The 14,080-nt window shown below is 31.1% G+C and overlaps 1 protein-coding gene and 1 long non-coding RNA gene across 2 annotated transcripts in view; both read right to left on the reverse strand.

Annotated features, from left to right (window-relative positions):
* Positions 1 to 14,080, reverse strand: part of LOC129917978 (uncharacterized) — a 40,044-nt gene that overhangs the window by 2,566 nt on the left and 23,398 nt on the right. The gene's annotated exons all lie outside the window — the stretch shown is intronic.
* LOC129917977 (zinc finger and BTB domain-containing protein 17-like) lies at positions 733 to 1,781 on the reverse strand. The gene is made up of 2 exons (XM_055998246.1): positions 1,606 to 1,781; positions 733 to 1,550 (listed from the first exon to the last, which is right to left on the reverse strand). Exons 1-2 carry the CDS (start codon positions 1,738 to 1,740, stop codon positions 783 to 785), a joined length of 903 nt encoding a protein of 300 aa, XP_055854221.1. The 5' UTR covers positions 1,741 to 1,781; the 3' UTR covers positions 733 to 782.

Raw genomic sequence — 14,080 nt, forward strand, 5'->3', positions numbered from 1 at the left:
TGTATCTGTGGTAATCTGCAATCAATGAATCTTTTTAGTGAACGATTCAAAACGAATCAATCGCGATTGACACACCTTTACTTAGCTCTGAATTTGTCGAAGTAGCCCATACATAAGCTGTTCACCAAGTTGTTCGACCTAACTGAAAACCTACGAATGCGTGTATCCACTTCAATGCACAATGTTGATGTTGAATATCAAGAAGGTTTCCATCCGCTCTTGTCAATGTCCATGTCTCCGCCCCATATAAAGGGCTCTCTTGGTTCTGGGAGAAAGGGTATTACTGCCTAAATGCCTTCTTGACCCAACAACAACAACAACAACAACGATTGGCGAAATTGATTCTTCTCTGCACTGATGTCATTGTGCGAGCTTATAGTGGAAGCTAAACATTATATTCAGCCCTATTCTGCTATTCGTTTCACGTGAATCGAAGGATTCCCTTTCTTAATCATGTCAAATTGGCTTTGAAAAACTTCAAACTTTCGATAGCAAAGTTTTGTTCCCGTCTGTTTTAGAAATTCTAAAGAAAAAAAAATTGTCTAGATTTAATTTTAACCACCTTTTAAACAGTTCTTAATTTACGTGAATCGAATAGCAGAATAGGGCTGATTGTCTCTGACTACTTCAAAATTATAAGAACTTACAGCAAGCCTCGTATATGGAAGAACCAGTTACTTTTTTTTATAGAACTAAGATTTGAAAACATCTTTTCAAAAAAAAAACTTAAAATATTTTTCAAAAAAATGGAAATAGAATTTATTTTCGAAATTCTTGATATTTCACAACTCTTCCTCTTCAATTAAATCTTCTTTGAGTATACTTATATGAATAGATGGCTTACACTCTTTCTTTTTGTGTAAGTTAAGCTTACAAGCATGCGGAAATCCCTTCCCACATATTTCACAAAAATATGATTTCTCTTTTGCGTGTGAAATCAAAATGTGTTGCTGTGCGTTATGTTTGAATCTAAACTGTTTCCCGCATTCAACACATGAAAAAGGCTTTAAATCATCATGACTCTTTATGTGCCGACTCCATTCTGGTTTAGTAGGGAATTCTTTATCACAAATATCACATTTAAAAACGACACCATCGGAATGTGCCTTTGTCATGTGACGTTGCACATCGTATTTCGTGTGATATCGACTTGGACAATGTGGACAATTGTATTTGCCTTTTATAAAGTGTCTTTGGATATGAGTGCGCATGTTTTTAAGATGGGCAAATTCTTTTTTACAGTAAGGACATTGTTTACTCTCGATGGAGTTTACATCGACATCAGAAACAGATTCTTGGTAAACAATGTCAGTTGTCGTCAGTTCGTCATCACTTTGAAAATCTTCTTCACTAACTGTAACAAGATCACTCTGACTGCTCGATATAATCTCTTCATTCTCGATGTAATCTTTAACAGCGATAGTTCCTTCGAGAAGATTGCGAAGAGTTGCATCACTTTGTTGAGTTTCTATTCGAAAATTGTAGCAGAATTTTATGCTTGACAGGCATTCATCGCATATTTTTGAAGAAAGTGAACTTTCGGTATCAATCTATTTGGAAAATATTCATTAAAATATTTTGATTTGATTCTGTTTTTCGTCTTACATTTATTCCACAAATATCTTGGAATGCTTTTGTTATATCGATGTCATCAGTTGGTTCAAATAAATCATTTAAATAAATTGATTGGGAAAGGCAACAGCGACAAAGTGTCGACATTGTAGATTCAGTTTCGTTCATAGTTAGCTTTATTTTTTATTTACTATTATTTTTTATTGTTATTTGTTTTTAAAAGTTATGCGAACAAAAATAACAAATTTATTTGTAAACAAAAAAATATTTAGCGTTCAGTGAATAAATATCAAAAGTGTCAAAAGTGCAAACAACGCATGCTTTCGAGATGCGAGTATCGTTGTCGATGCGTTCCAGGTGAAAGCCAGAGGTGCGTTCTTTTTCTAACAATAGTTAACTATTGTTAACTGTCGTTAACTTTTGTCGTTCCTAAACTACAAAATAGTTACGATTTGTAACCATTTGACAGATGAACATCGTTCCTAAACTCGTTTTGAAGTGTCAAATAGTTACAAAACGTAACTCACCTCCATGATAAGAGTTGAACATTCATGATATTGTTGATGTGTCAAAGTGGATGTTTTGTTTACAAAGCGAACACAAAGATTTTTTTCTTTTGAAATAAGCGGAAAAAATGAAAATAAAAAGAGATTTTTGTAATGTTATGATGCGAGAGAATTTATTTTGAATAAAAAAACATGATTTTTTGTTACAATTATGCAAATAAAAGTATTCTCAAAAAAAATTTAGCTGGTGGTTTGACAGTTTAACAATAGCCCTGTTCCATTGGAGGTGGTAGTTTACTACTAGTAGATGTTTTGTATCTTCCCGAGTAGATACGATTTGTATTGAATTCGTTGAAAGTGCGTTCCATTGAAAATCGCACTTTGCCACCTCCCAATGGAACAGGGCTAGTGTACTTCTTCGCACACTTATAGGATCGAATACCACTTTCGGCTACTGATGAGAAACTTTATAGGAGTATTTCATTGTACTTCTCATAGGTTTAACAGGAGTGAAAAAGGGGGCCTTTTTAATCCTAATCAGGGTTGTATGAGTCTTTTAGGTGTGAAATTAGTCATGACGAGAAGCTTCTCACCATCGTTATAACATCGAAATTGTTTCTCTATAACGATGACGATGGAAAATGCAAGCTTCTCTGTCGGTGACGGCAAGTGACGTTACGTATACGTAAACGTTGAGCCGCCATACCAGAGGACCTGTCCTTTGTATATAAAATCTATAGTACTATCATGAAGTGAATTTTTTTAGTTTGTTCGTTACCTGAGTGGTCGCGAGGGCGCTTAGATCGAATTAATAATGGGAGTAAGGAGATGAGATATACATTTCTGTTTGAAATTTGACATATTTTTTAGTTCGTTCGCTAGCTTACTATTTTAGTGGCGCTGTTTTTTTCATGATAGTACTATCGATTTTTTATACAAAGGACCTGTCAAAGCTATATTTGGAGGCCATTTTATATTTTTATGGAATTTTTATTTTTGCTTAATTTTGATCCATCAAATTGGCCATTCGTACACTCAGAGAAAAAAATAGTTATATATACTTAACTTTAATACTTAAAATCGGGATAACTACTTTAAATAGCTATAGGATTCCAAATTCAAAATGAGAAAATTTACGAAATAATTTTGCTGTCTCTCCTATCTATTTCATACAAAAAATTGAATATTTATAATACCTATATGGTTGCTATAGCTATGTATGTTTTAAAGTAAATTTTTAAAACACGATACATATTATGAAAAACTATGCCATTCCATTTACCATTTTAGGACATTTTCACGCTTATTATCCAGTTTATCTCGTTGAAGAAGCAATATTTTTTCCTTAAACTTGGTAGGTCTTAAGGGCTCATGATAAAGTTGAAGTTCTAGAAGTTTCAAAACAGACAAAGACGGTAACGGAGAAGACTTGTTTTTTTTAGATCGGATTTGAATTTAGAATATTAAAATCTATTAGAAAAGTATATTTTGGTTAACCGAAACAATAGTATTAATAGTACAGTAATTTTAGGTTTTTTCTGCGGAAAAATTTCTACTGGGCTGAATTGGTATTGACCTTCGTTACGGCGTTGTTATGAAGATGTCAAAAATATACATTGATATCGCGCCGGCGTTAGAAGTTATAGAGGTCAAAAGGTCACGAATATCTGTTTTTCGCATATATCTCGCGACCTGTTGCTCGGAGGTTAATGGTTGACTATGGAAAAACTGTTCCTCATAAAATTATTTACAAATATTGGCTTATGCATTTTTCTGTAAAACCAACCGTTTTCGGAATAGAGCAATTTCAAGCGTATGCTGTCGTCAAAACAAGACACTATATCCGACGTATTGGACAAAATTTTACCATGGACACATGTACAGCCATAACCATTGTGAAGGACTTTGTCTAAAAGTACAGAAAACAACTCCAGGGCTTAAATTAAAATCTTGTCAACTGCAGGTATTTTTGTTTGAGAAGACTATTGACGAGCAAAAGTTCTCTCTCGAGCAACTAAAGTTGGCCTAAGTAAGGCCTAAGTTGGCAAATAAGATTGCTCTAGTTTTGAGCATTTTTGGTTTTGGTACCATATTCCCTTTTGAAAGATCCTTGAAAAAGATTTTAAACTTTAATACAATGGCATTGCGTCGATTGTTGTGTGCTAGTAAACGTGTCGTTAATGTGAATGAAGCATTTTTTAAGCTATTATTGGAAACAAGAGTAATATTTTTAAACAACAAGATGAAAATGCAATACAAAGACCCCACGATTTTCATCTGAATGAATTTGAATAACCGCGAACTCATTAATAATAAGGAGCCACCATTTATAGTTTAACCATTCGAAGCGTGCAATATATAGCGGTGGCTGATGATAATTTTTTCCGCTTTTCAATTATTACTTTCACCATAGGTATACTCGTACGTATACAGGACATGTGGCGATGATGTGATGATAAAAATCAGAAGTGGTTAAAGGATATCTCTGCTGCGCTGACTACAGGCGGATTATACATTTTTGTGAAAGCAGCACAATAGAAGGCTTAAGGGTGTAAATTCTATTCACGGTATACTTTTACCATTAATATTTCATAAACGATTAACGATGAGGAGAAAAAAAAGAAGAATTCAAAAATGAAAATCTAAATGTAAATAAAAAAAATTTATATCTGAGGGTGGCACAAGGTATCATATTTGCACTCAGGATGATACTGTTGAAGATGTGACCCACAGTGCAAAAAATAAAAAAAAAATGTAGGGTCGAAAACAAAGTTAAGAGATCCTCGTATTCTTTAGAAAAAAATGTGGTTGAAAAAATTATTTATGTAAACAAAATTTGGTTTGATATATTGAATAGAAAGACAATCATTGATTTATATTTCCTCCAATACGCATTTGGTTTTGGATGATTTAAAACTTCCCTTGAAACTTTCAACATGGCCTAGATCCGAGGACTGGATTACAAAATCTATAGAATACTTACCTATAGATTTTTTTCTTGCTTATTAGGTTTGCTATTCGGTTTATTTATACCTAGATTTTTTGTGGATGGGGTTTTGAAACGAATTTATTGGACCTTCAACATTTCTCTATGCTCGTTTCTCGTAAACAGTGCAATCGATTTATATTAAATTTTCAGAATTTAATATTATGAGAAGAGTTACAAAAAATATATATTTAATAATATAATCAGCTCACTACCATGCCCTCTATTATTTAGTATAAATGTTTTAAAAACGACTCGAACGTTTTCGCTGAAATTTTCTAGGTGAAGGTAATGTTTTCTGAGAAAAAAAAAACTATACAATAAACCAGACCACCGAAACTATGTTCAAGATTAAGATGAAATATTCAGGATTTATTCTAATACGTAAAATTATAAATTAAAAAATTATATTTTTGAAATCCGCCCACCAAGAATGCCCTTTTTATTAAAATCCGGATTTTTCAGAAACAATAGCAGTGTTTTACTTTCATCGTTATCCAGATCATTGTGTTTACCTATGTATTTGCGTTATTTTAATGATAATAAGTTCTTGTGTGAATTGGGTTAAATATTTAGTCGAGGACAAATTTTTGACACTACTTAGTTGAAAAGATAAATTTTCAGCTGTCAAGAAGCCTGTTCTGGGAGTAGGTTTAATTTTTATCTTCAGAGGATACATTTTTTACAGAAGTATTTTATTATAAATATTAAACCCAACCCACACACGGTCTAAGATGGCTTTCATCTTAAATTATGTGGTTTTCCGCACTTTGCCAAAAAAGTGGATCTCGAAAGTCCGTTTGTCCGTCTGTCTGTCATTCTGTCAGGATGTTTTTCGGTCTGTATAAAGAGCTACAACCTAAACAACTGACCCGATACACTTCAAACTTGGTATATAGCAGTTTTTGGATACTGTACAGAGGGGTTTTTGGAATTAATTTTTTTGGAACGGTACCTGTCAAATACGAATTTTGAAAAAGTTTAATGTACTTAAAAACGGCTTTTACGATTTTGATCAAAAAATTCAAATAATAGTTAGACCAGGATCTATCTTTTATTGAAATAAGTTTTATTTTTTCAAAAAAAATCGTTTTTAACGGTACCTCCCACACAACCATTTTTTTAAATTCTGATTTTCTCCCGAACGACTTGCATGTTGTCCACGATTTTTCTAAACAAAAGCATTTACATTGTTTTATATAAATCAAAAATAAAATAAAAAAATTAGTTTTGGATTAAAACAAAAAAAAAAAAAATTTTTATCGAGTTTTCGAAAATAGGACATTGAATTTTTTTGAAATTTCGGTTAAAGGTGTTGGTTAATAACTGCTTAGAAATGGCATACCAACTTTATTTAAAACTTTTTTTTTCAAAAGGTTATTTTTAAAAAATTAGTTTTTTAAAAACTGGTTTTGAAATTTTTTTCCTAAAAAAGCATCTTTATAAAAGAAATGAAACTTCATACATTTTTTGGAGCTCAATTTCACCTAAATAGTTTTTTTTTTCATTTGAAGAAAGAATTTTATGTTTTGTTTTTTAAATTTTGTTTTATTTTCAAAAATTTTAGTACTTTGAATTTTATGAGCAAGTACGTGCTATCCAGTAGTGCATTTTATTTTCTATTATTTTAATAAAAAATAGAAAATAAAAATTCACTTATTTTTGAATTTCATAAAAAAAATCTTCTGTGAATTTATAAAAAGCTTTTGACATTCGTAGCATTTTTTGACATAAGAGCAAGTACGTGCGACCCAGTAGTGCATTTTAATTTTCTTTGAATAAAACACGAAGAAAGTCTTTATCTTTAAAATGCTAATTACTTAGGTACATATACGTAGGTACCAACTTAGTTAAATAAAATGTGCAACACATTTCCCACCCATGAACAGAACATGCACATGCACTACATAATACTTTGTAATATAATGTAGAATGTAGCAACAAATGTTTTCCATTAAAAATCATAACAGGATGTCTTTCAAACTACCATTATACTTGTCGCATAACTCACAAAAGGACAATTATTATTAATTGATATTTATATTTAAGAAGCCGTAGCGCGGTTGGTGGCATAAACGCACATTTCAACTAATCGAAAAGAATGTAGGTGTAGGTTATGTATTCGTTTTTGGAAACAGGGATGTTATTATATTGTGGGATAATATGGCGGAAAGAAATTTGAGCGGAAGATACCTTTAATTGGAGTAAGCGGATATAGAAAATGAACATTACTATAACTTCAAAGAACTGGTACACAAAAAAAAGGAAAGTGGCGTCGGAGTGTACAAGGAACGAGACCTAATGTTATGTAATTCAATATCCTAAATCCGAGGTATTTTTTACTCTTAAGGTGCCAATTTCAAGTGAAGTTCAACAAACCTGAACAAAAATTTGACCTGATTGGGCTAAACGAACTTCGGTTTCACATCGAATCGAATTTGAATAATAAATTAAACCTCTAATAAATATTCAATTTTCTACGAAAATTCAGTCTGTTATCCTGGGACCTATGGCTTCCGCTTCCGCTCAAAAGACCGTTGAAAAATCCATATACTCAGTTCTTAAAAAAAAAAGTTTCTGAAAAAAGTATTTTGTTTGTTTCGGGTTCAAAAAATCTTGAGTAAACAAACCATGTCTAAAAAGAGCGCTTACTATTGAAGACTTAAAAATAGTTTTCCTATTTGAAAAGGACAACAATTGAATCTCTAAATAAAATGCATGTCCGTTTATATTCCAATAGTATTAGAAAGGGTCTTACTCTCGACACTATTTGCGCTGAGCTGTCCTGCCCCGTGACTGATTTATGCTGCATTTGTTTAGCTTAAGTAAATAAAAAAAAATATAAAAACATAAATATCGCGACAGAATTTTGGAATAAACTAAAATCAAATCCTTTGGCAAGTGCTTATGAAATGAAACCTCTTTCCCTATAATTTACCGGTAATTTGGTCCTGCAAAAGGTTTTTTGTAATAACAGGGTTATGCTGTCCATCATAATTAGATTTAATGCAAATAAGGGTGTATTTGTTTAAACATACATTCGTCCGTATCTATTGCATCACACACTTCAAAATTCCACATTTCTAACATTGTAATCGCAAAAACAATCAGAAAAATGAAAATTCTGTAAATGTCCTTTAGTAGGATATCATAGAGCCTCTATACCTGCATGAATAAAGTTATCCTCATATCACATTGCCTGCGGTCAGAAAGTCGGGCGTTACATGGGGTGGAATATACTTCTATAACTTTTTTTTTCTGTGTAAACAAAGGTCTGTTAGGAAATTTGGATTTTTGTTTAGATGCAACTTTCTAATTTAGGATGCAGAGTTATCATTAGTAAATTTTTGAAGCTGTCAAATTGTTTTGCATAGTGTGTTTGCTTGCGCCGCGGAATGATGCATGATGTGTTTATTTATGTATCCTGGGGTCGTATATTTTACATAAAGGGTAATTCTCTTAAATTTGCTGTTTCATTTGAAAGTGATTATTTAATTAATGATGTTTAGGTTTTCAATTGTAGGATTTTGCGCATTAAAAAGATAAGTATGTGAGAGAGTCCTTAAAACTCATCAACAATTAATTTAAAATATTCAATGACTTGGCGAAAAATTTCCCTTCCTACTTAAAAAATTGATTTATAGCGGAAAAATGTTAATTAGAATAGGTATACAATGTGTTAACAAAAATTTGTGGAATATTTATATTAAAATTGACTAAGAGTAAGTAAATCCTAGCAAATATATTCAATTCCAGTTATTTATTTGCTCCATATAAAATTTATCAAATAAAATTTAATATCTATTCTCTGTACCTATCTAGAGGCCGTTTTTCAAACTTCTATAAAAATGTTGTAAACACATCATCATTGACAAATTTACAACTTTGATAAGTTTCTAATTTTATATTTTCATAATTTTTCAATCAATATGTAAATCGATGTGTGATTGACAAATATAAATCGATTTAGAATTCAAATAGCATTGCCCATAAAATTAAAGTACCAGCTACAACTCTTTCATTTCAAAAATAAATTTCATCACATTTTGTTCTGTTGAAATAAATATAAATTACAAAAACGAATTCTCTTCATATTCAAAAAAGAACATCTATGTACCCTGATTTCAGCTTAGTTAGAAATAAGCATATAAATTGCCTCATTAGAATTTTATCAGGATAATCAGGATCAAAAATACTACCGTATTGATATCGTACTGCTATTTTATGCCTCCATTCAACCACCTAGTGAATTTTCATTCACCATCCCATTCAGGATGCAAAGTGTCACACATTGTTTTTATTTGTATCAAAAAAAAAAAAATTATCGCACTCTGTTGCTATAGTTGCATTTTTATACCCCCTTCGTGATGGTGAATAATTATTGTGGTAAGCAATATGCGCGAGCATGGAGGACCAATTTCGATGACAAATCTGTTTATTTATGGCAACAAATGAAGGATTTGTGCTTGGAATAATAAATTTATGTGCAAAATGCGATGGTGTTTTACAGATTATTTTTTCTTAACTCCGCCATTTTAAACATTAAAGGGTTAAAGTGTATTTTTGTATTGTTGTCGAATGTTAAGAACAGTTAACATTTAAAAATTGTTCAGTATCTCCGAACTAGGCCAGTCTAAAAATGATTGATGCAATAACAAAAAAAAAATTATTTAATAACAACGGCAAAACTTAAAATTAAGAATTTTATTTTTTTGAATTCTAGATAACGCAAAGTAAAATGTAATGTGGTCAATGTTGATTCAACATTGAAAAAAAAAAATTAAATTAAACATATTCATATCAAAGTTGAAATAATAAAAAAATAAATTTAATAGCTATCAGTTCTTGCAGTTTATCACAAGTTTTCAGTCGCAAATTAGATAACAAGAATTTCAATGACTGTAGACACGATATTCAATCGCGGGAAGCATGTGTGTGCACACGCATTGAAATCCTTGTGATCCATTTTTGCGACTGAATAATCGAGCGACTAAAATCGCATGTGTACGCCTGGCCTAATAGCTGCCAATTTTTGTTAATGCATTTCCTATTTTTTAAAAGTTGAAATAACTTTGTTTTAACGATGTTTTATGTTTAAAAACAACACTTAAAATTAACGTCATTAGCGCAGAATTTTAAACGTTAGTTAATTGTTTAAGCTGGGTATTAGTAAGTTTCTAAGTTAAAAATAAGTCCGCTTTTTAGCTAAGTAACTAAAGAAACTAAAATTTACTCAACCGTTTAAAATTTTGCGCTATTGAATTTAAAATTCTCGTCTTCAACGCAAAATCATTCCGGAAAATAATTTATAATTTTTCGTTGATTTTAAGTTGATTTTCCCTCAGACTTTATTTCGAAAATAGATCAATAAGTGCTTTTTATCAAGCCCGTTTAAACAAAAGAGCTGATCAGCGAACTTTGTTTTTTGAAACCCTAGGGAAAGTATTCGCTAGGGTTTCAATTAGAGAGAATAGATGTCTAAATCGTAATGCTCTTGTATATTCAGTGTTGTCATGGCATAGTTCCTAAAATTTAGTTTTGGGTTAATATTTATAGAGTAATTTCCAATTGAGTGGATATATGTGCCCTTAATTATGAAAGTGGACTAAGTCACTCCTAAAAATGGCATCAAATTAAGCCTAAAAATTATTGTTATTTAAGGGGTAAAGTTTATTTGAAAGCGAAATTGCAGTAAATAAACTTCTTTATTGCTCCTCTAGTGATTTCATAAAAGAAATATAATTAAATCGTTATAAGAAAATTATTATGCAAGTTTTTCTTCAAACAATGCAAAAAGTGACTTAGTCCACTTTCATAATCATGGGCACATATGAGAAAAAAAGTTGTATTTCACGGGATCGGTTGAAAAAAATACTGCATAAAACAAACTAGAAACTGTAAATGATAATTAGTTTTCTTCACACACATTTCCATCGGGTGAGTAGATATATGTAATGTATGTACTTAATTTTTCACCATCAAAAGGGCGTTCGAAGAAAAAGGATATTTAGGCGATGCTGCATTTCAATACATTTTGCACTCGTTATTCTGGTTTTCTGAATGCTTGGTTAAGGATCATCATTAAAACCATAATAAAGCCACTTAAATTGAGATAATGAGGACATTTCCCATGAATGTATATTTGTTTATCAGTGTATAAAATATTGAATTATTGATGTTTCACTTTTAAAATAATGCTCTAGAAAAAAAATTATTTTTTGTAATGCCTAAAACACCATTGACCTACAAAACAATCCAGATGCCAAACGAACTTTGTTCACATATGCCTTGAAAACCTAAACAAGTTTTTATTTCAATTAGACAGGAATTCTTCATGGATAAGAGCTCGTAAGGTATATGAAAGTTTTCAAATAACATTAGTTAACATTGAAAATTCTTGTCAAAAAATGTAGGTAAGTTTTCCGAAACTTAATTGAAGTTTTCTATTTCAAGATGTCAACTCTGGAAAATGATGACAATTTATTTGAAATTGACAACTTTTAATCTCTACAACAAATAAATGGACACGTTCAAGAAATGTTAGAGACTAAACATTTAGTCAACGTAATTTTCATTTTTAACTTCTCTTTTTTCTTAAGCTCATAAACCACCTTGAGTCTAGAGTCTAGACTTAATTTTTCCAATCCATGTAAATAAAGGGATCCACTTTAACGAGTTTCTAGGATTCAAGTTTGATTCAAGGAATGTGCTATAAGTTAATGCAAATGTAAAATAACAATTGTCCAATCAATGGCTATGGTCAGTTAATTATACAAATCGAGTCATATATGACCAATGACCATTGCTGTTTGTTACCTCCAACTGCCCACAATAAAGTATATAACTTTTTCGCGAGCCTAAAATAAAAATTGCAACTTATTTCAATTAGTTATGTAGTACTTACTGTAATTTTCATAAATAGCTACGGGCACTGAAAATTACAGTAATTGATGAAATGCCTCAAAGTCATTCAATTAAATAAAGGTTTTATCAAACGCCTACCACAAAGTCATAAAATTATAAATGACACCACCCTCATTGAGGGCAGGTCAAACAGATGGCCACTTTGTCCACAATATATTTGACTTGTGCCGTGGTGACTTATGGAATTATTGCTGTCAATCATCAGTTACATTGACCAAAAACTAACCACCGGGTTTTTAGCTGTAGGGCATAACTTTGAGCGTTGAAGGTATTGTTGGTGATTGTGTTGGGCGCCAACTGTCAGAATTCAGAAGTTGAAAGTCCATCAATCTAATAACCGCAGGGCAACAAAGGAAATATATATGAAATGATTTGAAAAATTGATAAATATATGTAATCTTGATTTATAAATTCGTCTACATCAGTGGTCAACACAGTTGGGTTGCATTTGCATTTTGTGGATTCAGTAGTTTCTTTTAAAAAAATTCATGCTTTACTCAAATATCCTCCCAATGCAACCTATTTTGGCGGGAATTCTTACAATGTATTATAAGATTTCGGGTTTAAATGATTCCCATTCAATCCATATTCCATATTGCGAAAAAAAGAAATCCTTGGGTGACGCCTATTCATATTTTAATATATGGATGTGTGTTGTATACTTTAATCTTTCTGAAGGAAGGTATCCTTTCTTATACTTCCTAACAGGATTGTGGTTTTATTTTGCGTGTGCTCACAGAAAAATACCCAGAGGCTATATTATTTTGCATGTTGCACAATGCTCCTTCGGCGATATCCAGCTGATCCTGTTTTGAAAGGACAACAGAATACAAATCAGTAGACGCTTTGTTGGTTTATCTTAAAGAAAAAACTTATTGGGCTGTTTGTTTGCAGCCGCACAAATTACGCGGATTTCTTTTTATTTTTTGGTTTGGAAGTAGACTTACTTTAAATAGTGGGGTTTTTGAGAACGAAAATTTGTATCTATCAATTTCTGTCTGATGAGTTAACCGGAACAACTTGTTTTCATTGAAGGAATGTGCGAACGGAAATTGAAACATTTTTTGTTTGAATTTGCAAAAAAAAAAAAATACAAAGTAGTTGTCTTTCTGGAATCTCAGGTTTTAGGTAATGTCTAACGGTGATAAGGGATTTCAAACTTTTTACTTGCGATATAGGTACTATAGGGCAAGTTTAGGATTCGTAAAAAAAATCGAACTCGAGATAACAATTTTACATGACATTACGATGATGGAGAATGCCAAAAAAGTGGGTCCGGCAATTCTGTCTGTCTGTCTGTCTGTCTGTCTGTCTGTCTGTCTGTCTGTCCGTCTGTCTCTATCTGGAGCTGCAGCCTAAACGAGTGAAGTGATTTTCTTCAAACTTGGTAGTTAGCAGTTTTTGGTGATTCCCTAGAGGGGAAATTGAAATTTTTTTTTTATGACCAAAACTAACGGTACCTGCCCTATAACGGAAATAGAAAAGTTAATTTTTTTCAAAAACGGCTCCAACGATTTTGATTAAAATTTTTGTGTGTAATACTACACATAAGGGCCAACTTTTTAAATAAAAAAAATATTTTTTGTACCGTTATTAACGGTACCTGTCATAGAACGGTTTTTTTCGTTTCTGAATATCTCGTACAAAATTAACTCGATTTTAATGAAAATTTTTATACAAAAGTGTGTAAGTAAAGATAATATTAAAATTTTAGAAAATTTTCAAAAAACGCATTTTTGGTTTTTTAAAAAATATTTCAAAATTTTTTTTTGAAAAATCATTTTTTTGAAAACGGATCAATGAAAAATTTTGAAATTTAGTTTTTATGTGTAAATTAATTATTTCTTCAAAATGGCATACCAACTTTTTTTTTGAAAAATGTTAAAAAAATTTTATATATAAAAAATTATTTTTTAAAAAAACGGCTCCTACAATTTTCAAAATTTTTTTTCTAAAAATACCTTTTTATACGAGAAATAAAATGGCATATTTGTTTTTTTTTTTAAGATATTTTAAAACGGAGTTTTATTAATTATAAAAACAGATTTAATTTTTTTATACTACTTATGAAATTTCTTCAAAATATCGAATT

This window comes from Episyrphus balteatus, chromosome 4 (genome assembly GCF_945859705.1).
Source record: "Episyrphus balteatus chromosome 4, idEpiBalt1.1, whole genome shotgun sequence".
In the NCBI taxonomy this organism is placed as follows: domain Eukaryota; kingdom Metazoa; phylum Arthropoda; class Insecta; order Diptera; family Syrphidae; genus Episyrphus; species Episyrphus balteatus.

Bases quoted from the DNA above. Each gene is read 5' to 3' on its own strand.
- LOC129917977 (XM_055998246.1), bottom strand. From the start codon at position 1,740: ATGAACGAAACTGAATCTACAATGTCGACACTTTGTCGCTGTTGCCTT. The intron at 1,551-1,605 runs GTAAGACGAAAA...TTTTCCAAATAG, and splicing joins AAGATATTTGTGGAATAAAT to ATTGATACCGAAAGTTCACT.